The sequence below is a fragment of the Acanthopagrus latus genome, chromosome 21 (assembly GCF_904848185.1).
Source record: "Acanthopagrus latus isolate v.2019 chromosome 21, fAcaLat1.1, whole genome shotgun sequence".
NCBI lineage: Eukaryota > Metazoa > Chordata > Actinopteri > Spariformes > Sparidae > Acanthopagrus > Acanthopagrus latus.
In genome coordinates this window covers 5,912,516-5,938,651 of record NC_051059.1, presented here as the reverse complement: position 1 = coordinate 5,938,651, position 26,136 = coordinate 5,912,516, and the positions used below count along the sequence as shown (strand labels likewise).

General features: G+C 42.8%; 1 protein-coding gene across 10 annotated transcripts in view; it reads left to right on the top strand.

Moving 5' to 3' along the window:
• The window catches only part of carmil3 (capping protein regulator and myosin 1 linker 3), a 97,576-nt gene that overhangs the window by 11,953 nt on the left and 59,487 nt on the right, over positions 1–26,136 (top strand). For all 10 annotated transcript variants that reach the window (XM_037084475.1, XM_037084473.1, XM_037084472.1 and 7 more), the window contains exons 4-13: positions 6,834–6,884; positions 8,570–8,629; positions 8,731–8,852; positions 12,390–12,484; positions 12,901–12,971; positions 13,135–13,208; positions 19,486–19,561; positions 20,898–20,986; positions 23,480–23,574; positions 25,009–25,095. In XM_037084475.1, the coding sequence (XP_036940370.1) occupies positions 6,834–6,884; positions 8,570–8,629; positions 8,731–8,852; positions 12,390–12,484; positions 12,901–12,971; positions 13,135–13,208; positions 19,486–19,561; positions 20,898–20,986; positions 23,480–23,574; positions 25,009–25,095 (820 nt within the window). The remainder of the gene's footprint in view (positions 1–6,833; positions 6,885–8,569; positions 8,630–8,730; positions 8,853–12,389; positions 12,485–12,900; positions 12,972–13,134; positions 13,209–19,485; positions 19,562–20,897; positions 20,987–23,479; positions 23,575–25,008; positions 25,096–26,136) is intronic.

Sequence of the window (26,136 nt, the reverse complement as noted above, 5' to 3'; positions counted from 1 at the left end):
TTTTGTGCAATCCTGCTGACAAATCAAACAAACAGAAGTACAAAAAAACAGGATCTGTACACTAGATGATGCTCCCATGAACAATTATTACCTCCACGGTTTATGATAGAAGAAAGACTTGAGGCTTGAAACATCACCAAAGTGCAGAGACGCAGCATACAAGTACTGACTGACCGACCGACCAATAAACTGACACAGGCTTGGTGTTATCACAGTAATCTCGAGTCTTTCCTGCAATACTCTCAATAGAGCTGAAATGGAATTCACACCATGTTTGCCTTTTGATATTATCATCAAATAAACTTGACACACCACAATCAAATGCAGGCTGATTGTTGTAGGTTGTTTTCATAGATGGACCGATACATTTTTCTTTGATAGTCACAGAAACAACCAAAAACCCCCTAATTTGTTCATTTTGCCACACGAAGGTTCCCACTCCTCCAAAATGAAGCGTGTGCTCGATATAGACAACGTGCAGGATTTTTTTGGTTCTTCACAGTATATGATTTGACACGCCTGTCTGAGATGCAAGATTCAAGCACCAGGTGTTAGCTGCTGAGCTTTAATGGCCAGTATAATTTTTGAAAAAGGCAAAGAATGTCGAATATCACAGCAATGCACAGTTTGAGTTCTTACAAGCCTCAGTCGGGCCCCTCTGCACACTCGGCACTCCTCCTAAAACACATCGGGGCAGAGCAGAGATGTAAGCGCAGCAATCCATGGCCAGCATAGATCGAGGAAGATGAGCGACCTTATTCCTTCGCGCCCTCCGAAAACCTTGATCTCAGTCATAATCAATCCGTGATCATCATGTTGTAACTGCAGTGACGGGTGTTGTAATTTACTCTGTCACTGAACCCCACTCTCCAGGACCTTGCCTCATGTTATTCAATTACCGATTTGCTACATTTCCCAGGATGCCTTTTGACAACTCCTAGAAAATGTGAGTGAACTTGCAGGTGCAGAGAGAACTGTAGCAAGGCCAAGCAACAAAACCGCTCCAAATAGCGTGGAAGATTTACGAAGCCTCTTTCCTTTCCTGACGTTTATGACTTCCACACTGTACAAGACAGAGGCGATCTGGGGGAGGAGAATGTATTTGACTCTCACAGTCCCAGGCCAGATTCAATTTTGTACTCTACATTGTTTATTCGCCTGCGGGATGGTGAATTCATGATCACTGGGGCTTAAACAGAGCCGGCTTCTTAGCATCTTTTAAACTACCTGTTTTGTGAGCTCAGAAAACCGTGTTTGATGGTAAACAAAGTCAAACGTCTTACACGCTCACTGTATTGAATTATCATCTCGTACATTTTAAATTGGTGAAATTGGGCCTTGCTTTGAAGATGACACCTTGTTGCAGAGGGACTCCGACGGTGCGCTGGGCTGTGAAGAAAGGCGCGTACAAAGCAGGAGAGCAGAGACAACCCGTGCTCGCAGCAGAATCGTCTCTTTCTTTCAGTCTCTCGACAACAACACTTCCATCTGTTCATGTAATATGCTTGCGTAATGTTGCGAACGTTACCACTGCATCATCCACGGCTTTCTCTTCATGGCTTTTCGCTGCACCTTTTTTTTTTTTTTTTTCTGTGAGCGTTCGGGATTTAGCATCCGACGGTGCGTGGCGAGTGCTCCGTGCTGTAATTAGGACTGTGCTTTCTTTTGATTATCATAACACATGTTGGTAGCCCATGGTGGAGGGGCTATGAAGTGTGACTGCTGACCTTCTCTTTTCCCCCATGAGAAGGCGAGAAAGTGTGTGTGTGTGTGTGTGTGTGTGTGTACTGAGCCAGCTCAAAGTATCTCTGCCTATCCTTTTCTCTCTCCTTTGCTCTTTTGCTCTCATTGTCCTGATGCTCCTGGATCATTTTCTCTTTTTTCTCCATCTGTTTGGCCTCTCTCACACTCGCTGCTCACTTACTTGTCTCCATCTCATCCCACAGTCTCACATTTTTTATTTATTTATTTATTTTTTTTGTATTTTCCTCAACCCCTTTTATTTCCTCTAGGCCCATTCACCCAAACATGGCCGGTCTTCAGCTCTTGTTTCTCCTTGTGTGCACTCTATCCCATCTCCAGTACAACCCTGCAACCCCTTCCCATTATCTGTCTCTTACCCTATCTTTTTTTCTTTTCCTTTAAGAGGTCCTTTGGGTTTCAGAGCTTTCTCTTTGCCATCTCTTTGATTTCGACGCATTGGACTTTTTCTTTTCATTTCTTTTCTTTTTTTTTTTTTTTTTACAAGAGTATCTGGAACAAGATGTGTTTTTGAGCTTTGCATTTCTTTCCTCTCATTTGGCTCCATCTCTCTCTCTCTCTCTTTCAACCACTCTAAAGTCCACTTACAAAGCCGGACCTGGGGCATCTGTGCTTTCAAACCCCCGTCACACACGCACGCACACACACACACACACACACACGCATGCATGCACACGTGTAAGCTGACAGATTGACTGATGGCAGGGTTGTGTTTTTGCGATGCTGAGTTCACTTGAGTGATGGGAGCTGACTGACTGTGTGTGTGTGAGAGACAGTTTGTGTGTGTGTGTGTGTGTGTGTGTGTGTGTGTGTGTGTGTGTGTGTGTGTGTGTGTGAGAGAGAGAGAGAGAGAGAGCGAGATAGAGAGAGGAGGAGAGATGGGCAAGTGTAGTCCAAAGCCAGCTTAGCAAGCTATTGTGTATCATTATACGTGCATGAGAGTCAAAACGAGTGTGTGTTGTTCTAGCATGTCGGACTTATGCAAATGTCTGTATCGGAATGTTTCTGATTTTGCAGTGCGTGTGTGTGTGTGTGTGTGTGTGTGTTTTAAAATGCCCTTGTGGACGAGCCAGAAATACCGCAGGCGGCAAAATCTGGCACTGATACTTAGCTTGTTCCCTCAGAGGCAGCGCTGCAACGCGCGCACACACGCACACACACGCACACACATGCACACACACACACGACCCAGAGACATACTTTGATTTGCACCATCTCGTTTGAAGTGCAAGACCCAGAGCCTGACAGCTTATGATTAATATAAGCCCCCGCCCTCTGCCCTCTCAGCTGCGAGTGCACGCAAACGCACACGTCCAGAATGGGATACATTTGTTGTTTTTGGTGCACGTACTGTACACGTGCTCTCTCTGTGTGACACACACTCCCAGCCTGCCCTCACAGGCTGTTTCAGGGGTTGGCCAGCTCGCTGGCTCTTTGAACTGGTGCTTCTGACACTGTGCTGTCACAGCAAGGGCACCTCTGTACCCCCCCATCCCAGCGTCTTCCCCTACCAGTCCTTCTTCCTGCAATCCCTGCCACTTCCTCATCACTTCTTGAGATTGTCACCTGCCATGTCCTTTGCTTACCACAGGTCAAAAAGTTGAACCATCTCATCTCGGAGGATTTCCTTGGCAGGAAACGAATCTTTGTGCAGCTTTTAGGATTTTTGATTGATCTGTGGCGGAGGAGATTGCCAAAAAGCTACACAAGGGGAAAAAAAAAAGTCCTGGTTATGGCTTCTGGCTCGTGGGGCTTGAATTTAGCTCTGGCTATTTGTGGCAATTAATATTCACAGCTATATAATTTATCTTTATGGCCTGATACTTCCGGGAGAAACAATTTTATGTTACTTTAAAAAAGACTTCATTGTCTTACCTGTTTCTGGGAGTTAATTTATCTGCAGAGTATGAGCCAGGCTTGTCCAGTGGGCCTAGTGGTACTTTTCTAGGGGGCAACAACTTCATGTAAAACTCCATCTAGAATGCGATGAAAATATACACACAGCGAGTGCTATAAAAATATTAAAATAGTATGAGAGTTTTAGCTATAGTTACAACTCGTTTTCTTTTCAATTACTCTGAGGAAATCAACATTTCTTAAGACTTTTTATATAGTCTGTTCTGTACTATCTGCTATAGTCTATAGTCAGTAGTCTCCTTGAAAAATAGAGTGAAAGTAAGGACTCATTAGGACTTAACTTAATCTGACTGATCTTGTGACTAGGCAGTTATTTGCAGTTAGTGGCAATGATAATTTATGCATCTAACAATATGTTGAAATCATAATGATGTGACATTTGTTGGCTAAACAAACATGTTTCCTTTTATCTGGTGAAAAAGATTTTTAGTAATTGTGCAGCACTAGTATGACTGACCACTTTTGGTCCACTCCAAAGTTCATATGTGCCTGGAAAAGTGGACCAATTTACCATAGTGTGCATTCAGTGTTAACAACTGCTTGACTGTGATAGTTGAAATGACTTTGCATTTTCCAATCATTACATATGAAATTAGAACTATATTTCGGGGTGTTTACTACAAAAAGTCGCATCTAACAGGAAGTCAAATCTGCCAATTAAAGTGGGAAAAATTAGTCAAAATCTTCCGAACTCCTCCTGCTGACCACTCAGTCTACTGTAGCTAGCCAGTGTTTTAGTAATACTACATCCGTTGTAGTTAGGCGTCTTGCCCAAGGACACTTTGATATGCCGACCAGAGAAATTGAACCAGCAACCTTCTGATAACGAGATGCTGGCTTTACCCGTGAGCCACAGCTGCCATGTACATCTTGCTACCACGTACAGGCTAGAAAATGACATGCGTAGCTAACACAGATTTGTCTCTCTGTTAGTCTTCAAGAACAGCAAGAAGACTCTCGCCAACATTTAAATATAAAAAGAAACTGTAAAACGAAAAGGTATTTGCAGATATTTCTGTCCCTAGAAAACATTTTGGCTGAGTATACAGACACTGGCTTGCAATGCAGGTTTTGTCAGAAAAAAGCCAACAGTTCATTTTGGCTAATTTTGGAAATGCGTGTTGGTACAGCTTAAAAAAAAAATCTAACACTGTGTCTAGCCCACATAGCAAAATCAGCAACAGGTTCACTTCTCAGTCTGTGTCTACACACGATGCGTTCAGGCACTGTAGTAAATATAGGCCACCAGTGTTTTTCACAGTGCTCAGAACTCAACACAGGAGCCGTCCCGTCAGACGAGCGTGAGATGGACCACACTGACATGCACTGTGTTGATATGCTGTAAAAATGATAATGCTGGTAACAGCATAGATCCTGTCCTCGATTTTATGAGAGACAATTGGGCGCAGAGAGGTTGTACCGAAGGAGACAATGGTGTGCTCTGGCTGTGTCCGGTATAGATATTGAATGAATATCCTGCAGATTTTTTCCACTACTGCTGCACATACCCGTCCAAGCAGGCAAAAATAATGGTCCTCAGTATTGATCATCTCTAATGATACTTCAATGGGCTGTAAATGATATAACAAGAGAAAAGAAACAGTATGCAAGAGGCCTTATTGAGCATCGGAGGATCAAATCCGCAGCCGTCAGAGATTTTGCATTATTGATGCCTCTGTTTACACGATGAGACCTTCTGTCAGCTCACAGCGCTCTTGAAGGGAGAAGATGCTTCTGTCTTTTCTTTTCCCTCTTCATAGATCTCTCTTGCCTCTTTTTTCTTCTTTCTGTGTGCCTTGAGGTCCCATCACGCTTCCTCTGCTCCTCTCTGGATTTATATAACAGAGTTTTCAAACTTGTCAAGAAGCTGTGATTGGACTAACAATCTTCTGAGAAGGCTTCTCCACTGGCTTAGTGTGCGAGGGATTTTTTATTTTTTATTTTTTCTCGGTGGGGCTATCATTCTGTCTCCTTCGTTTTAGTCTCTTATTCTCATTTGTCTCCTTCTCCTCTGTCTCCTCTCTGTGGGAGTCTGTTATGGATGTCTATATGGATAAGACACCGGGCTGATCTGTGAGGCCAGCTTTGCTGGGACTGTAGTATCCGAGGACTTCATTATCACGAGGGAAATCTGGTATCGCTGTCCTTCTCTCCCCTCCTCTAACTCTCCCTCTTCCTCACTCTCTCTTTGTATGTTTGATTTTCTTTCTTCCTCTCACCGCCACTCAGCGGGGCGCCATTAGCCATTCAGCGCAGAGAGGCCTTGAGGAATTGAAAGCGACAGAGCAGAAAAAGAATAGAAAAACTGAAACGGGAAAGGAGACAGGGGAGTTGAGCGAAGGGAGGCGGTGAGGGCAGGCGGAGGGGATGGAGTGAGGTGTTAAGGCGGGAGCAATCCAGACAGGGCACTGTGGCGCACGGGGAGATGGAGGGATTAGGGATTAAGGAAGAGGATGGGGGGGGGGAATGAACAGATTTCCATGGAGATGAAGAGAGAAATGAGAGGAATGATAGGATGCAAAGGAGAGAATTATGGACAAGACAAGAGTGGAGTTTGAGCCAGCTGAGAAAGAGCAAAAGCAAAGTGCGGACTGGAGAAAGAGCTGGAGAGGGATAGAGATGCACAGTGCATGGATGGGGTATGCTAATTATAGGTTTTTGAATTATGAATGAGATTAATTACATAGGCAGATGTGAATTTATTCACATTTTCCTTCTCTTTCGTTACTCCAGACACTTTTATATGGTAATGTCTTTCTTTTGGCAAAAGCGCACCTCTCTTTGTGCTTACTCCTCCTGTTCTCTTTCTCCTCTTCCTCCCTACCATCCCACCATCAGCTTCCTCCCTGACATAGTGAAGCATCTGTTGAATATGCGCTACTTAGTTCCATCAACACAATTTAGCCCGATGAATCGGACTGTCATATGACTCTCAATCTCGCCACAATATTTCTTTTACACGCACGCTCTCACGCGCTATCGTCATTAGGTTGCTAATGTCTTGAGTGCTTAGCATGACTTACGAGCCATTCGGATGAGCTGCAGAGATGATTTGCTCTCTTTATGGGGTGTTTGTGCTGTGCTATTTTTTGCTGCGATTAGCATTTTGCATTTCCTGCACTGTGACAGAAAAATGAATGTGTTTCTCCCCTCAGGTCCTGGCAACATGGAGGCTGTATCTCTTTGCTGTCAAAGTGCCCACCAAGGTAAATGTTCCCTCGCTCTCCGTTGAATTTTATGGCTTTCACTTGCCAGCCTTGATCTCATGGTAATTCGCAAGAGATGTGACAAAAACAGTAGCAGACTTTCAGAGCAGGAGAGAGGAGATAATGATGATGACTGTGGTGATGATGTTTCAGAATGATAGGAGTCATGACAACGCTCACAATGAAGATGATAAGGTGGTAGGTAGCTTAAGTCAGTGGTCTAAAGCAATAGTTTGACATTGTGGTAAAATGAGCTGATTGGCTTTCTTGCCAAGAATTGGATGAAGGGATCAATACTGCTCACATATTTTCACATGAAGATGCAGACAGCAATTGGTAAGCTTAGCTTTTTTATTCTGATTTTACACTTGTAGGGATTAAATAAATGAGGCAGCATGTTAATTAGTGAGCTTTAGAGGTGCTGGTAGGTGGATTTTGTCGCCTTTGGACAGAGCCTGTCAAGCTGTTTCTCCCTGCTTACTGCATTTGTGCTAAGCTACGCTAACCAGCTGCTGGCTGTAGATTCATATTTACTACACAGACATGGGAGCAGTATTGATTTTGTCATCTATCTCCTCGGCAAGAAATCGAATAAGCACATTTACCAAACTGTTCAGTGACTCCTAAAAGAATAATTCAGGTTTATTTAAGCTAGGGTCTTATTTATCTAGTTTATTTTTGCTATCAATTAAATCAGTCCTGATAACACTGTACTGTCAGGGTCAGTGACATCACTGCAATCAAGGACAACAGGCCAAGAAACACAAGAGATAAAGCAGACCAGCTGTAAATAAGTCGGCAATGGAAGTGTTCAGTTTTCTTTCATAGACAGGCACAAGTGGATTGCATTTGATCTATCATGGCATGGCAGGCAGAAATGACTTTCTCTCCCAGACTAGGCGATAGTTTCTCTGTATTTGTCAGATTTATGCAGATTTGTCAGTCCCTGGGGGCATGTGCAGCATCAACCTGGCTAGCGTTAGGCGGTTGCACATCCGCGTTTTCATTAATGTTTTTTTACTCTACACAAGCAAGTAAACTGACGCACAAAGTTTTGATAGTTTGAATCTCAAGTTTGTTCTCAAACTTAGTCTAAGATTTAACAGAGCTCCTCGCCTACCCCATTATTAGCCAGACTCTGAGTCATTAAGCCAAGCTGTGAAACTGAAACTGAATAGACCCCAAATTGTAATAATCCCTCTTTGCACAGTTTTGTGCACATTACGGTAGGTCAAAGTTGAAATACAAATTGGACTGTTCCTGTGATTGATGTTTACAAGCACGGCAGTATGAATAATTTTCTTTTAGGTTTCTGCAAACTTCTCTGTTTGCTCGTAACATGACTGATTTGTGTTACTTAGTATTGTGGGATCAGGGAAGTTGCTTTCCTCACTGTCAAACACTCACTGTTGCTAATGAAACTGTATCTACATGGCCCAGGCACAAACATTCAAGGTTAATGTTAATGTCTTCAAGTTGTATCTACATTATGTTTACTCACATTAGCTGGTTTCCCTCCTCATTCACTGACGAATAATCAGATAAGATTAAATACACAGCTCAACAAAATATAAGAAAGGGGTAGTTGTTTTTAGACATTTTTATCCTAAAAAAAGATGATGTAGACGATGAATTCTGACAACAGGTCAGTGTGAATCACAGTGATGTTTTCCTTTTTTTTTCAGATGGAGGTCACCTTCAACTTCTTGGAAATCCGAGCGATGAACACCTATCCAGAACACCAGGTGATGCGCTTATGTTTATTTATTTATTTTTTATCCTGCTGTTAGGATCTCCACAGCGGTATGAAGTATCATTTTCGATAAACTGTCGTGTCCATGTACAGGTTGTCATTGACACAGACAAGACCACCTACTCGCTGAGACTACAGACCCAGGACCAGCTGGATCACATGGTCAACCACATCAACTACGCCCTCTCCCGAGTCTTCAACAACTCCATTTATGCGTAAGCATCTCCGAGCATCCTTGCCTCCAGTGAAGGAACTACGCTCTCTGTTGTGTGTGTGCGTGTGTGCGTGTGTGCGTGTGTGTGTGTGTGTGTGTGTCTGCGTGTGCACTGAGGAGCGAAGACAAGTTGGCCAACGTTAACAGCACTAGACAGTACGTTGGCAAGTTGGCAGCCTCACTTTCGTCCAGCTTTACTCTTCAGCAGCCAAATGCATTCTTGTATTGCTGTAGTTTGCATCTGACCCATTTCTGTGTCACGGCAGACTATAACACCCAGCAATCACTGGGATTAAATCAGCCAGCTTGACACTGAGTAGGCGGTTACCTGAAGGCATTGTGTTGCCTCTTTTTTTTTCTTTTTAAAGCTGCTTATTTTGTAAAAGGAGTGAGTCGCAGAACACAGAGTCACTGACAAAGCAAAAAACTCGCACTGTACGTTCCTGCAATTCCTTTTTTCCTGAAGAGGGAAGCTCAGGGGACGCACACTGAAGAAAAAGCCTGGCTAGGGTTCAGTTCAAATGGTAAAACCTTCTTGTCCCGTTGGTCATGTGAGTGTAAGGGTGAGCGGGCCAGCAAGGGAGAGCCTATTCCTCTTTCTCGTGGGTCTCATCTCCACTTCCTAAAAGCAGTTGGATTGACTCAGTGCTCCCACTATTGACCTGCACAAGGCTATCTCCGCACTCTATCATCTTTCCGAATGGCTCTTTTCCATTAGGGCCACGCCAGATGATTGCTTCCAGTGAGAACATTTTAAGAGAATAAAGGGAGAGGGGAGGACAGAGGGAGGGATGTTGTTGAGGGTTTGATTGTGCAGCCTTGTAACTGATTGGTACCGCTGCGCTACAAGTACATAATGCAAATAGCATCAAGATAACGGGCACGTACACAAATGCGCACACATCCAGGGGCGGGTGATGATTGTGGAGATAAGGTAGGGATTAAGGTCACGGATGTGGCGAGGTGTTGTGCGTGATTTTGTTGACAAATGGGATTAAGGGCGATGTGTGTTGAATGCAACAGTATAGTGGTGTAATCCTATCAAAAAGCCAAAGCAGGTACAGCACAGCATTATGTGCGAGCGAAGTATTTACTTTGTGATCCCGGTCCTTACTCTTTTCTGCTTGCTGGATGCTTTTCTGTGAAAGAGAATGCTTAAAAGAAAACCAGCAAGCCAAGGAATATGTTTCTTTTTATACAACTGCAACGGTAGCATCAAACAGCATCCCAGGGATCCGATTTGACAGTTTACGGGTTATTTATTCACTACCAAAGCAATGTCATAAGCAGTTTCGACACTGGAGACATTCACTCTCCATCTTAACTCTGACTGGAGCAGCTATAATCAATGAAAACCAAGTCTGCTGCAAATTAGCATCTTGCCAATGCAAATAAGACAGTATTACCATTTTGAAAACATTATGCAGCTGTGTTTCGGCATAAGATAAATTTGGTTATGAATCTTTGTAAGTCAAATACCCTTTCTGTAGTCTTGTTTGCTAAGTTGTGTGAGAATTTATTATATGAAATGTCCTGTAGGAAGAGTGCCAGCAGCGAGTAGGAGGGTTATACCAGCCTTGTACCAGTGTACCGGCTCTTGGGCACTAAAGTGCTCCACTTATTCAGCTGGGAGTTCAGTGTGTTGCTTAAGGGCACTTCAACACTAGCAGCTAAGGGAAGTGAAAACATAATAATTACCATCCATGTCCACCCCAGCCTGTTGGGAGCAGAGGATTTCTAATCATAACTTTGCCACTGTCTAAAGTAAGAGAAATCACCTCTCCTGAAAATATAGATAATGAAGATGATGCACTTTCAGTCCCACGCGTGGCAGTTCCACTGTGGTGGTGATCAACTGTTGTTGTTAAAGTCTGATGCTGTGGCCACCCCCCTCAGACAAAATCCAGACACTGTGCTGGCCAGGGTGCCTGCAGGTCCTGAGAGAGTCTTGCCCCAGATTCTGTTAGGTACAACTGAGCCACACGCTGGAAGCAGGCAGTAGCCACGTCAAGGTGCATACAGCAAATCAAGCAAGGCAGGTAGTCATACACAGAAACAACGTAGAGCGTCCGATCAATTTTCAAAATAACACTCTGTGCAGACTTCTACAGCACAACAGTGTTGGAAAATAATAACAAAAACAGACAAAAACAAGAATCAATTTAACTACGTAGCCGACACACCCCTGCTAGAAGCACAGAAATCAGAAAAATAGGATGAAATAAACACAATCTGAGCAGGATGCACAACATCAGGCAGGCACTACACCCTGCGTCTGAAACACTCCCAGTGGGGTATGAAGCTGTATGGGGGATAGATTAAGACCTGTGAGGTCACAGAGACATGTGAACATGAACATGTCTGAAATACATTTTTTGATGTCTCAATTACTGCAAACGTTTTATCTAAATTTGTTCTCTGCTCTTCTGCATATCTGATGTTGCAAATTTTGAATCCTATGACTGAACACAACACTGTATTTTACTTTACACTTGTACTTATGTGTTGGCTTTTACGTACTCTAATAACCACATTTCCTCATAAAACCTACCTCTGCACAGGACAACATTTACTGTATACCACATACAGTTATACTCTTCAGTGCTTGAATTAGAAAAAAAATCTGTATGTGTCGGATACCTGTAGAAACCTTGCTGCTGCTTTTGCAGTGTGTGGTGCAACTTGTTGTGTGACCTCGGTTACCTTCAGTTCATGTTGCTAAACTCCCTCATTACTCTCCTTGGAAAAAAAAAATTCAATCTTGATTTGTGGCAAGGTTTCCTTCCATCATTAGCTAGCTCTCTTTTACAAAGTAAAGTTTCCAGAGTTAACTCAGCTCAAGGTACTGTACATCATGCTTTTGATGTTTTTAGTTTGGCTCCTGCAATTTCAGCCCGCAATGCCCTTGCTATTAAAACTCACATTTATTTCCTGCCTCACGTACGTTAATCATTCTATGAGCTGCGTCTCACAGCCGGTGCTGCAACTGCTGATTGTGTTCGTAAGTGGCCAAACTCTGCAGGCCGGACTATAAAAATCTCCAGCCTCACTTTTCACACCCTGTGCCCTCCTTCAAACCTCCCCAGGGTACACAGATTCACATTCCCCTTAAGATATAATGTAATCACTTGGGTAAGCCCTTAGCTTTTATCTTGTACCATCATCAGGCCAACATTTAAATTAGTTCAGTACTTTGTTTTTTATGATCAAATACATGCAAATCTCCCTTTTTTAAGCTAAATCGGGATACACAATATGTATCTTGGTATCTCAGAAATGCCGCTACAGGCGTCAAAATCTACATATTTTAGACCAAATAACTTTATCGATATTCTGACAATAATAAGGTGTGACTAATGACAGTATTGCATAGTTTAGAACCAGGAAAAAAACAACAATTATGCAGTATCACAATATAATATCCCAAATCTAAGATAATATGTATCATCAGCGTTAGCAATGTCAGTGTGAGCATGTCATGGCCATTAAAGCGACTCTTATCGTGTTTGAACCTCTTTTCCCGGTCTTTGTCTTTCAGCCCTCCTATTTGTCGAGCAGAGGGGGACCTTACTGACGGAGGTCACAAGTTTTCACCGAACTCTGAATCGTCGCTGGACCCCCAAAAAACCTGCGGTGAGCTACGTCTCTGTCTGCATCACACCAAACACAATGCAGGACGTGCGCGGTTGCTTTTCAGTCCATTCGCTCGCTGACTCACCGACTCGCACCACATCATGTCAGAGACTCATCCTTAAGTGGGTCAGAAGACCAAAGTTGCTGGATGCACTCCTCTTTTGCTGGTAATCCTATTAATCTACAAGAAGAGCTCTTTCATGGTGCAATACTTTCATCTCACCTCAATTTTTACAGCCAATCTCTCTCGCTCTCTGCTGACTATCTGTGTCGCGCTCTTCCTCACTTCCTCTTTCATCTCTGGCCTGTGCGCTCTCTCTCCTTCTCACTCCTTCATACGTCCTCTGCCCGTCTTAATCCTGTCCTTGTCATTTCTTATCTTTGTCGGATTGATTTGTTGTCTCCCCATCTTTCAGGAGGTTTCTCTGAGACGTATGCAGCCCTTTGTGACTACAATGGAATCGGCTGCAAAGAAGAAGTGCAGTGGGTGAGGAAACTTAAGAAGCTGTGCAAAAGCACTTTTATCTTGTTGTGGGATCTCTTGTATGTAATGTAACCTTCCTTTTTTTTGCTTTCCCTCTCTGTTGCTGTTTGTTTCTTCTTCCCTCATTATCCTTCTCTTTCTCGTTTGCTCTCCTTCTCTGTTCCAGGATGTTGACACCATCTACCACTCACAGGACAACAGGGAGTTCAATTTACTGGATTTCAGCCATCTTGACAGCAGGTGACATAATTAACTGGCGTCTTAACCACACCCAGGCTGATTGCAGCATGCTAGCGCACACTGATTGGACGGAAACAATTAGCTTGTGTCAAACTATGACAGCAGCAGTGTGTACAGCGCAGACACTGTGTGTGTTTTGGCTCTGTACTCCCGCGAATTGGATTTGTAATGAAGATGAAGGTAAAGTGCTGAGTGAGAGCACGAGTTTTAGGGCGTTAACATCTACATCAGGGGATGTTTAGGTGACATAAAGTAATTGGACGAATTAACACAACCTCATTATGTTTGATATTTGTTCTGTTGCAGTCAGTGTCTGGCTGTAAACCTCAGAGGACATTTGGCATACTTGTTGATGATGCTTTGCCAGAACCATCCTGCAGCTGTCCTTGTTTTTTCCTGTTTTCATCAGCCCTGTCTTTCCTCAGTCTTGTCTTCGGAAAGTGGAGACACCCTCTTTAACTGCAATGTTCCAGTGGATGGCTCAGTGTAGATATAATTAGCGTTTTGACTGGAGTGAATTTTTTAACATTTTTCTCAAGGTCCGTTCAGTCATGCTGGAGGTTTCAGTTTCCACATCACACTTTTTTGAATTGCATATTGGAGCATGGGTGGCCTCCAAACTTGTCGTGATTGTCACAAACTCCTGCTGGTGTGTAAACGTCATAAACTCACATTTAAGTTGAACTTGGAGAAGTTCTAACGCTTCACAGATGAATTTGAAAGAGCTTTTTTTAGGTGTCAAACTCTGCAAATATCAATCATTCTGCACAGTGAAGCTCAAGCATCTAATTGAGGTATCAGGTCGACAGATTTTGGAGCTGTTTATGGCCTGCCTTATTGAGCAACAGCTGTCCAATTAGTAGGTCTGGTTCTTTTTTTAGGAACAGAAGTTGGCCACTGTGCTTCATCTCATATGTCCCAAGCAGTGGAAAATAAATGGTTTCCTCTTGCTGCAATGCTGGTACCAGGGAGACCTTTTGTTATCCCCCACACTGCACAGACACAGGCCTTTTGAACTGAGTCAGGCTGTGGACTGAGTTGTTCCTTCCCCCGGTCAGAGTTGGCTGAAGGTTTGTTAAAACACTTTGCTGGAGTTCTGCGCTACAGTTTGCTGGCAGTGTTCACTGGCTGATGATGTACGTGACCTGTCGGGCTTGCAACATTCCCAAAACACTTTACCTTACAAGGCTTACGTATTGCACGAGTCACACGGTATCCAACTAATTCTTCCCGGGGATGTATTAAATTTGAATATGCCCAAAGGCTTCACTACACTGTGTAAATGCAATAATCTTTCCTGGGGCTACACTTTGCCCTCGTAGCACAGTTACGACTTTCCCAGTCCGTCAACATGGTGAGGAGGAACCATAACATTACAAATGTACAAAATACACTTTTATTCATCCGTATGATTTTAGGATTAATTGATTTTAGGATTATAGGAGAGAAGAAATTCCATTTATACGTGAACAGATTTTCTCCCTACTCCTTGGCTTGAGGCATTGACAGGAACGGTGCACATGGACATGAAGCAGAAGATGCAAACCAAATTATACAGCCTTATTCCATAAAGCGATGTGATGGGCTTCATCCTCCACAGTTTTCTGGATGTGTTGCAAACAGATACACGAGTTTCTCTTCTGTTCTATTTCTGACAGAGTACAGTAGCTGCTTAAGGTTCGCTTGCTGCCAGTGGTCGATGCAGTCGTCATGGGACCTGTAACCAACATTTCGAATGGTGTTTCATTTCAAATCGACTGTGCTGGAGTACAGAACACATCTTTGTCCTAACACTTTCTGACTACACTGTACTTTTGAAAGACTTTTGCTTCCTTTTCATCTATCACGATGTTTCCCCCCCCAAAAAAAATATGTTTCCCATACCATCATCTGTCAGCCCCTGTCTTATCTGACATTAGAGAGGCTGTTTGTCTAACAAGACCTTCCCTGGGTGTAAAATGTTGAGTGCATTAATCTTGGCTGTGTTTTCTCAGCTCCGATTTGTTCGAAGTTTGGGAAGATCATAGAGAGAAGTAAAAATATGCCTGTCAGAGGCAGAATACAGGGCTTGGAAACAGCTGTAAGATGCTACATGTGTTCTCCTCTACTTCCCCACTGCTATCTTACATCCCTAGACATATTGTGGAAGAATGCACGTGTCGCTCGAGTGCTGCCAATCATAAAAGGTTTGACAGCTGACGTGCACATGGAGAATTCAACCTAGCTTGCTTGTCTGCTGTTTGAAGACTGTTTTGTCCCCAGAACACCCCGAGGCTTATGGAACTCATTCTACATTCCCGTGTAGAAACAACAATCCTGACTGGAGAGGATACACTCACATTTAAAAATGCATATCTCATCATAGGAGCAAAGCCTTGCTATGCTGCTAAATCAAAAAGCCATTCATAGGAGCATGATTGCAGCAGCAACTCATGAATATATTAATGCCTTACATATTGAGAGCCAAAGTCACTGCACCGCTGTTGTTTTTGCACCTATATTTTATATAGTGCGTGATAAAAGAAAAGGGCTTTGCAGGGGGAGCTGCCTGCTTGTGCTTTTTTTTTCTTTTTTTTTTACTTATTGTTCCCTGGAGCCCAGAGTCTGACACTAAAGACTCTCTCTTGCTCTTCAGGAAAGCTTGTATTAAATCGAAACTGATGGAGGAAGCAAAGAATTGACCAAATAACACTAGGAGTCTCAAAAAATGCAAAGTAGCAATTAAAAAGGGATGTAAATGCCCACAGAAATGATCTAAGAAGCGGTCTTTCCGCGACCAGACGCTGTGAGCTATTTGTGGTGTGTTACTCTCTTCCTCCCCTCCCCATCCTTCCACATTTCCAACCCTACAATCTTCTCCGATGGAGCCCATCTACTGTTACTGCGAGCGACAGGGCCATGCTTTTTCTGCTGACTGCCGTCCGTTCCAACATCGTCTCCGACTCGCCGCTCATTCGTCCGGACTGAAAGCAGACACCTTCTTTCTCTGGCCCCGTTATCCACTTCCTGTGTTTTTTACCCTTTCATTTTCTCCTGCTCTTTTGTTCCGTCTCTCTTTTCTCCGAACCCCGACCAAATACACAAACACACAATCTGTCTCTGTTGGCCACTGCAGGTTGACACCATGTTTGTGCGTGTGGGTGGAGGGATTCTGTGCTTGCATACATCTCTGTTTATGTTTGACTTGAGCGTGTGAGAGAGAAATTGTGACATCTTATTAATGCTTTAAGAACTTCTTTGGGCACCTCTTGGCTTGACAGTCGCCTCTGTGTGCATATGCACACACACTCACACATTTCCAGTAGTCTGGATGCACACTCCAACTTTACTTGAACTCTCTGTCTGATTAGTTGTGTCTGCTGCTGAAGCAGGACTGCTGCTCAACAGCTCACTGCAGCCATTTGCCACCCTTGTCACTGTTGCTGGACCCGAGGCTGAGACTGTAGCTTTGATTTATTACCATACAGCAGCAAATCCCCAGGGGATGATTCCTAATGATTTTAGCGTCCTCTGATCTTTCACTCTAATGCCATGGATCAGGTCAGAATATCCCCATTCCATGTGTTGAAGGATATTCTAACTTTTGCTTTAAATATTCACAGTCCCAACAGAGTGAGTCTTGTTTCTGTTGACCTCGCTGACCTTTTGTCTATCACACCATTGAGACTTATATTCCACTTGTACACAAGAAATATAAAATTCCAATGGGCAGATAGCTGGGATATTTACTGAGCATATTCATGGTCCCCAGTGGACACTCAGTGACCTTCCCTCAGCTTAACTTACAAACTGTTAAATAATCTAATAGGCTTATTGCCATGAAATGTACTGAGATCACTAATGCTCCCGGGGAGACTTTGATTTGAATGACCCAATGACCTTTTATCCAGCACCACCTCAGGACAAACTCCATCTCAGAGCTGGGATTTTGATATAGTTAGACCTTTGCAGAAAGAGGTCATACTGGTGCAGACTGTGGGCTGTAACAAATGTTAAAGCCTTCAACATTTGTTGCTAGAAGGTCATATTGAGAAAGCCTAAAAAAAAAAAGTAAAGTTTGACTGCGTAATGTTGAACAGTCAGTCAAGGCCTGATATACACTCAGACATGATCTGCACTATGAATGCGTGTGCTACATCTTTTTATAGCGCACTGGGTGCCTGCGTAGTCCTAACATTTGGGTTTAACTGCAGATGTCTATATGGGCAGCTGACCTAATTTGGGCATTGATGAACCTTAAAGTTGAAAACAATTGAAGCATCCTTTTCAACGACTGAAGTAGACAGGGGGTTATTAAAAAAAAAACAAACATAAACTGGCTCCATATGGCTTGAAGATCAAATTGCTGTCTTTGCTGGGAATACTCAAGTTGACCAGGTTCAAATACAACAAGTCCAAAAACAAGTTCTAGTCAGGTTAGCAATTCTAAGTAATACCAGTTGATAACCATCCATTAAACTGTGTCTTGCACATACAAACACAGACGCAATATGTCCACAGATGGACGTTGGACAGTGCTGTGTATACGACTGATTTTGTGAGACACAAATGAGACAGAAGCGCTCGTGATCAGAATAACCCACAGCTTTCACAGCTGTTGTTACCCGGAGCAACCATCTTGGATTTTGAAATTGGGGTTGATGGGGTTCGTCCAATTTAGCGAGTCAGAAATCCAACCTCAGGGATCGTTCCAGTTGAACTTTTTTTTACAGGGGAGGTTGGAATTTCTGAGTTGAAATGGAACACACCACGAGCACCCTCCTACTCATCCTCTCCTTCCTTCCTTCATAACCTGCGGTGGCTGTGGAAGATGCGCAAGCTGTGTTTGTGTGTGTGTGTGTGTGTGTGCGTGTGCGCGTGCTGTGGGCTACTGTAGAAACATCCCACTGTGACAGGGCGAACTTTGTGTAAGACGACTCGGTCCCTCTGTAGATGCAGTGTAAGAGGCTCATTCTGAGGCAACTAAAACATCTGATCTTTTTTTAAGGTTATCACACACTAATGAGAACACCAGATAATGTGGTTAATCAGAATTTAAAAAATATTTGACACTTTGGATAATAGTGTTGTAAATACAGTTTCTTGCCAAGAGTTGGATATGAACTTTTGTTTTTATCTCTATGCTAAATATGAAGCTACAGCCAGCAGCCAATTAGCCTAGCTTAAAGCATAAACACTGGAAATGGATGGAGAGCTCAATAATCACTCCCCAGAGTCTTGTCGTCGGCGAAACCTAAATTGAGCTGCATGTCGGAGAAAACAGCGACAGATTGACCTGCTGTGCCAACAAGTCGTCGTGTACAAGTACAAGACGACCCATCAACACCGACGTGCTGCATGACTGAGTGACGCATCGTAGAGGTCAATTACATGTCCTGCTGTCAAAACATGAATCAGCAGTCAGCGGTGATAATGAATCCTGACATGTGCATCATCTGCTCACACACACACACACACACACACACACACACACTCCCTCAACACACAGACTATGTTAGCTCTGGTAGTAAGAATGGACTGGTCCGATGGCTGGCACGGTAATGAAAAAGGAACACAGCCTGTAGCCATTTTACTCCTCCGAGATATACTGTAATGTCCTGGCCACTGGAGTTACTGGCAACAGGACCCTCCCTGGCTAGATTACACTCTTTCTTCCTCTCCCCGCTCTGTATTTTCCCCTCTGTCTCACTCTCCTCCTTTCTTCCTCTCTCTGGGCTTATTCTCTCTTCCCATGCCTCCCTGCTCTCCGTGTTGCTGCCTGTTTGTCAGATGATGTATAGCAGGTGTAGCAGCAGTATGGCTTTAGTTGGACCTTGGAGGATTCTAAAACTCTCTCCCTCCTCCCGCTCTCTGTCTCCGTCACAAACCCACAAAGGCTGGTCTGTGGGCTCTGGGTCTGTTTGTGTAGCAGTGGATGTAGCAGTGTTTGAGGTCTGTAGCCGGGATCAAACTGTGGCTTTATTGAATAATCCACTGACCCAGCCATCGATCTTTACATCACTCTCTCTTTTTTTTTTCTTTCTGTTTCCCAGCCTCTCCTCAGCAGGGCTGCAGTATCAGTCATCTTTTAGAAAGCAGCCCTGCCCACCGTGTTCTCCTTGTCACAATGATGAACTACTTTTTACCAAACGGGGAGCAAAGAAAAAGTTTGGCCCACGATAATGTGGATTTATGGATCAATGACATGAAATGGTTCTGAGCAGATGGAGTTAGCTAATTTAACTTTTTTTTTTTTTTTAAATTGTGTCCCTAATATGTGTGTGTCTCTCCATCCCAGGGACTTGGCAGTGATCGTGGCATCCATTGCGTACAACACCTGGTTCACCAAGCTGTACTGCAAAGACATGCGCATAGTAATTATCTTTTTTCTTATCTCCCTCACTTATAAACCTTCTTACCAGATGTAGACTACTAATCAGTTCCCTTTTGTAGTTATCTTCCCTCATGTTTGCTCTAGCTAGCCTTTGTGTTTGATCAGATTACATCTTTTTTTTAATTGAATCAGCTGTTATATCTGCTCAATTGGCCGACTGCTGTCCAAATGCATGATAAAGCCTTTGTCAAATGATGGTTCTGGGATTGGCTGGCATTTCCTAAATCAACTCGAATCAATTTGCTGGTGATTTGGGCCAATGCGTCATGTACATAAAACCTTACCGGACTGTCATTTAATATGTTGAGATAATACATTAAATGGAAATCAAGTTAAGGAAGCGAGACGGAGGACACCGAGTCAAGTTACCCTCAGCATAGTTTTATGTATCAATGTCAATCTCTATTAAATATTCATATTATGCATTAGAGTAAGTGCTGTCCATCTGAGGTGAACCACATGAAAACTGTCTGTTGAAAATAATTCAACAAATAAATATTTGAAAGGTATTGAATTGAATGTATTAATATATGTAAAGCCCCTCGAAACTTGGCTTTTGAATTTTAAAGGTGCCCTGTGGAAGATTTTGTAAACAAACAAAAGTTGTTTTGACAGTGTTTTCGCCGAAACACACCGCGCGTATCCCCGAGGTCAAACGAACTTGTCAGATGCATTTCGTCCTTCATGAAACATTTGCAGAGCTGAGGAATACTTTTAAATCCTGAATTGTTTTCATCCGTGTTTACTTGCAGGCAAACTAAGGTCCGAATGAAAGTATTTTTTTTCACAGAGAAATCACAGGAACACAGAGGACAAAAAGAATTCCGTTGTTGTTCCATTAGGCGATTTATGGTAGAAAATGTCATGTTATGTAGGGATATATTGTAGGTTGTGTGTCTTATCTTAAACTCTAACTTGAATTCTACTGGCTGCTGACTTTAAAGACTTTATGTGTAACATCTCTGCATGAAAGTATAACAACCTTGACCTAGTAATACGATTTTCAAACCCAAAGAAAGCCATCATTTTACTCAAGCTTAAAAACAACTTTCAACTTTACTTTGTCCATAAAAATTTCTGTCTGTCACTCATAAATAAATTGTTGTTTAATAATAAGACAGCCACTCCCACGATCCCATGCTACTTATGTTTTTTTGTTTTTGAGAGACACCCAGTAGAAAAAATGACATACCGATTCAGAATCCACCAATAAATAAACATATTCTAATTTATTTTGCTTCAGATCACTGCCTGCTTTTTACTTCCCACACCTAGGTTCTTGCTCCATTTGAGATGATTGTTGTGTTTGCCTCCAGGGGTCGGAGGTGGTGGACCAGGTCCTGCACACTGTCAGCAAGTCCAACAGTCTGGAGGAGCTCACTCTGGAGAATGCTGGACTCAAATCGTAGGTTCCTTCCACCCTGTCATCATCGTCAGCCCTGCCGGTCACCTCCTGTTGTTTTAATCTAATTTCCTCTACCTTTTCTCTTCCTCACACCTTCACTTCTCCTCTCACTCCAGCCTTTTCTCTGCCTTCCTTTTTTTTTGCACGTCCTTTCTTCTCACTTCCATTTCTTCCGTCTCACCTCTTCACCTCAGCTCATCTCACCTCTCCACCCCTCCCCACCTTCCCCCCTCCTCCGCTGTCTTGACCTTTCCAATTCTGCCTCTCCTGCCTTTCCTCTCCTTCTCACCTCTCTTAACCTATGCTCTTTCATCAAATCACACCTCAATAAAGCTGCCTCCTGTTTGCCTCTGGCGGGCTTTATTATTTCTCCACTGGAACATTAGTCAAATTTTGGGCTTCACCTGGCAAGACGTTTCACCTTCTATGCATGGATAGCGTCATTTAGCAAAGCAGTTTCCTTATTAGGATTAATTGAGATGAATTGGCTGCCTCAGGGCGAGATGATTTACTGCAGCATGATGATGAAGTTACCAAGTTTTTATACTTCCCCTGTGTTAAAATCACTTCCAATAGAGAGAGACGTTTTTTATTGGAGGCTCTCCGTGAGCACAGCACCAAAAGCCAGCAGTGACATGAAAATGATAACCCAAAGACTTTTATATTAAGTGAGTAAGTAAGATACTTAAACAGCATGTGGTACGTCTGACTCCCACAGATATACAATTTCTGATGTGTCTGATTTGAAAAATGTGATTACAAGAAAACGATTTTGCCGGCACAAGTTTATTAATACAGCACAGTAAGAACAAATGTGAGTCTACAATTTGAAAGCATTACTGCTTGGAGGAGATTTCTTTTTTTTTTTAATCTGAATATTTTGAATGTGAGTTCGCTGGCTTACTTATTGCAGCCCTAATTGATTTTTTTTTTCTTGTCTACTTTGCCAAGATTAATAATCTATGGTAATGTCATAAAGTTGTAGTGGCTAACATGCTACGGAACAGTTGCCCAGTGCACATTCAGCAGACACACGGCAACAACAGCATTGTGTTTCTGTCCACCCAATAATGTAAACCTAATATTCTCTCTCCTTTTAGCTGTTTCAGGTCTCCACTTACTCCTGAGGGAAATATCTTGCTCGATAGCTGCTAAATGTTCTGCTATGTTTACCGGCTAGTCACTTACTTTGTCTTTCTGCCATTAAGTGCTGTGTAGGTGATGTACAGTGGGTTCATCACATGTTTTACACTGAGAACAGCTGCCTGCTGTGGCTGCAACAAAGTTGATGAGAGATGAGAGAGAGATTGGTGCATTTACAGCCCACAAAACCAAAACAATGCACTGAAAGATGCTAAAAAGCCCCCATAGAGCTCAATACCAGTATGCAAATAACACCTTAAATGAATTGGCATGGTAGAACATTTTGCCTATTAAGAATTACAAAGCAAAACTTGCAATGGGATCACGCCCCACACACACACTCCAAACCATTGGGTATTCAATAATGATTACTACATTAGTACATGACTACTCAGTACTCATGGGTCAGACGACATCCATCTTTGAACTCAGCCTATATTTTTAATCTCCGCTACACGCCTGTGAAGTTTTATGACTGACTATGATCTTGCAAGTTGTGGCGCTATTGTGTCTACAAAATCTGTCTGCAGACAGATGCATAGTCCTCAGAGGTACTCAAAACTGCTAGGTTGTGATAAGTGTCAACCCTTTATCTACAGGTGTCTATATTCCTGAAAATACTGATTTCGTGGGGAATATATATATTTCAATGTGTGCCAGGTGATTGTATCCTGCACATGATGCTGCTGTGCTGACAAACATCTGTCAGAATCACATCTGCAGTTGTTCCTGCTGCAAAAGGTGTCACCAGCTCCACATGTTGCCTTGATGAAACACACATACAGCTGATGCTGTCGCAGCTGGTAATTAACAACTTAGCATAAGTTATTGTTTAAGTCAGGAAATGGCTTGTCAAAGATAAAACAAACATGTTTTAGAACATCGCCAATCTTTTAATACTTTGGTTTCTTTGTTAGCACGTTTATAATTTTTCGATGCTTAACATTTCTGCCATTCAGTACCCCAAAAGTATATGTTTAAATCTCAGCTCTACTCCATCTTTCCAACCCCATGAATCAGAGACTGACATTATTGTACATTTTAATAGCTGAGTCAACTTTTACTGTATGCATATGCGTACATTTAAAATTGACCTCCTTTATGTTCTACCATAATGGAACAAATTAAGTAGAAAAGTACTTCAGCCCCATTAACATATCTGCAGAGGGACAATGCTGCAGCTGGTGTCGGACATCATTGTCAAGAGGTGTAATGGTGGAACTTTATCAGTTTCATTCAATTGAATTAGAGAAATCTCTCCAGCAGATTTCTCAGTCGTCTTTAAGACCAGTATTGAATCAGCGATTTCTACAGAGAAGTTAATTTTGCCTTTTAACGTTCTGCCCCCAGGGATTTTCCACAGAAGATGGCGTCGGCGCTGTCGGAGAACCCCGCCTCTGTGATTCACTCTCTCAACCTGGCTCATAACACGCTAGACAACCAAGGTAGCGTCCCGGAATCTGTGAACTCTTTCTCCCTCCCACTGCCGTCTCTCTCAGGACGCCGCTGATTGTTCTCCTGCTCTGGCTTTTGTTTGCGCTCAAAGAATTCAAAATCAATCCCTGTCCTCACCGAACCCTCGTTCTTCTGTTTCGCTTTGTATTTCTCTTTCTCTCTCTTTCTCTTCTCATCTATCTTTCATACTGCGCGTCTATGAGTGCTCCTCCTCTTTGGAGAAAATGCTTTTATTTTCAGTCTCGCCCACAGTACGCCATGCAAACTCCTGTGAACTCTCGCCTTTTCGCTGTACATGAACACACATAAAGACACGTACATTTGAATTGCGCATGCCTTCGCCTCTGTAATATAACAACAACTATTCACCCCCCCTGCTCTATTGTGTGAGTGTGAAGGAGGCACAGGGGAAATGTGTGTGTACCAGCATCACTCATTAGCTAATTTCTGTCCTCCTGTCTGGCACTTGTCACTTCCACTCGCTTCAGTAAGTTCTTCTTCTCAAACTTACTGCCCTCTGTGTGTGTGTGTGTTGTGTGTGTGCTTGCGTGCCACGAATGTGTTGCATTCTTAACCACCATCACAATAATGCCCCTTAAAACCCATGACCTTCTGTGGTGTGCCTGTTTTGAAAAGGCATAAAATACACTTTGTAACAGCGAAGTACAAGGTCGGCCCATTCAGTACATCATGTTCATACAGTCCGAGACAGCCAGGAAAATAGGAGAACCAGGAGACAAGGTTTTGGCACTTTGGTGAATTCCATTTTTAATAAAGCAGTGCACTTCATATTATCGTCATCATCAGGGCCGTAATGTGTTTAATCAAATCGTCGAGCTGAAGCTAGTTGCTGCGTAATTCAGCTTGGCATATGGTGCTCATATGAGTTTGTCTCTGCACTGGGTGTGTGGGAGAAAGTGAGATTGTAAAGTATGTTGGTGTGATTTTTTTTTTTTTTTTTTTTTTTTTTTTAGCTGTAGTATACTTGTGGATATGTATGTGTATGTTTTGGAGGGGGTGTACTGAGAGAGGCGGCATTTTAGCTCAAAGTTATGTGGCTAAGCTCTGCGTGGGCTGCTCACTCTTGAAGAGTGGACAAGTGTAGAGCTGTAAATACATCATTATCCACTAATCAGTCAGTTATTTTGTTATTATAGTTAGGTCTTATCATTCCAAAATCCAGAGATTATCTGTCTGCTGCCATAGACAGCTTAGAAACCCAGTAAATATTCACATTCAACAGGTTGGCAGTAGTAACGTTTTGTCATTTTTATTATAGAAAAAGACTTAAAAAGACATTTCATCAGTAGTCAGAGGAGTTGGGACTTATTTATTGCCAATCAACTAATCAATTGTTTGCTTCTCGATGGGTGAACATGTTCCTGTGATTTATGAGCTCTCTCCGTCTCCTCCCCTTGTGTCAGGAGTCTCCAACCTGATTCAACAAGTGTGTCGCCTCAACAAGGGACTGCGCCTCCTCAATCTCTCCAAGACCTCCCTCTCCTCCAAGGGTAAGAGTGCTCCTCTGAGATGCAGCAGCCTCTAGTGGCTGACCCTGCAAACAAACACACATGTCTATCGTCAAGTAAAGTAACGTCCTCTTCAATTTTAGAACTGCGTCTGGCTCAAAGACACTTCAGCCGAGTAGAAGCTTTCCATTAAAACGGGGCTTGAACACGGTTTCATCTGTTCATGCAACAGTTTCTCAGACCACACGGCTGACCTGCTGCCACACACGCAGTTTTATTTGGGCTGGCGTTTACCCCATGGATAAAAGAAAGAGCCGTACAGTATGATCCATCAACCAAATGATATTCGGGCCAGAATGATAAGTAGTTGATCTGTTTTTTCCCCCCCTAAAATCCCACAGAGGAATTAGCACGCTGTCCCAGTTCTGTTGCTTTTATCCCACACAATACAACCCTCCACTAGTATTACAGCAGATCCAAAAGGATCATATTTGTACAGATGTGACTATAAATTAATAGCCTGGTCTTGATAGCATTTAGCTCAGGATAGCTTACAGTATTCTGTTGCATTTTTCATCCTTTATCGCATTTATGGGTGATACTGTTTATCTGATTGAGCTTATACAAGAAGTTCTTACAATGAGTAACAAAATAGTGTTAGCTGCCCTACAAAGGCAGACACAGTAAATACATTTTTGATCCTAAGTGTGTTAAGTGCACAATATGACTTTTTCATGTCTATTTTCCCGTATAAACAGTGGTTTTATGTGATAAAACAGGTGGGGTTAGATGCCTCCGTGTGAGCTTTCTGCCTCCACCATGTAAGAGATTATCTCTTCACCTCAAGTGTTGGGTACAGATTCTGTAAAGAGATTGTGTTAGCCATGACTAGCCTATGCCAAAGCTGAAACTACTTTACATGATTCATTTTTCGACATCTGCAATCGAAAAATATCCTTTCTAATGAAGCGATATCTGGTAGCACATTTTGTGAACCAACATATTTAGATGACGGTGTGTAGCAGAGTTAGAGTAACTGCCATTTGACTCAGTGGAATACATGTCATTTGTCGTGGTAAACTT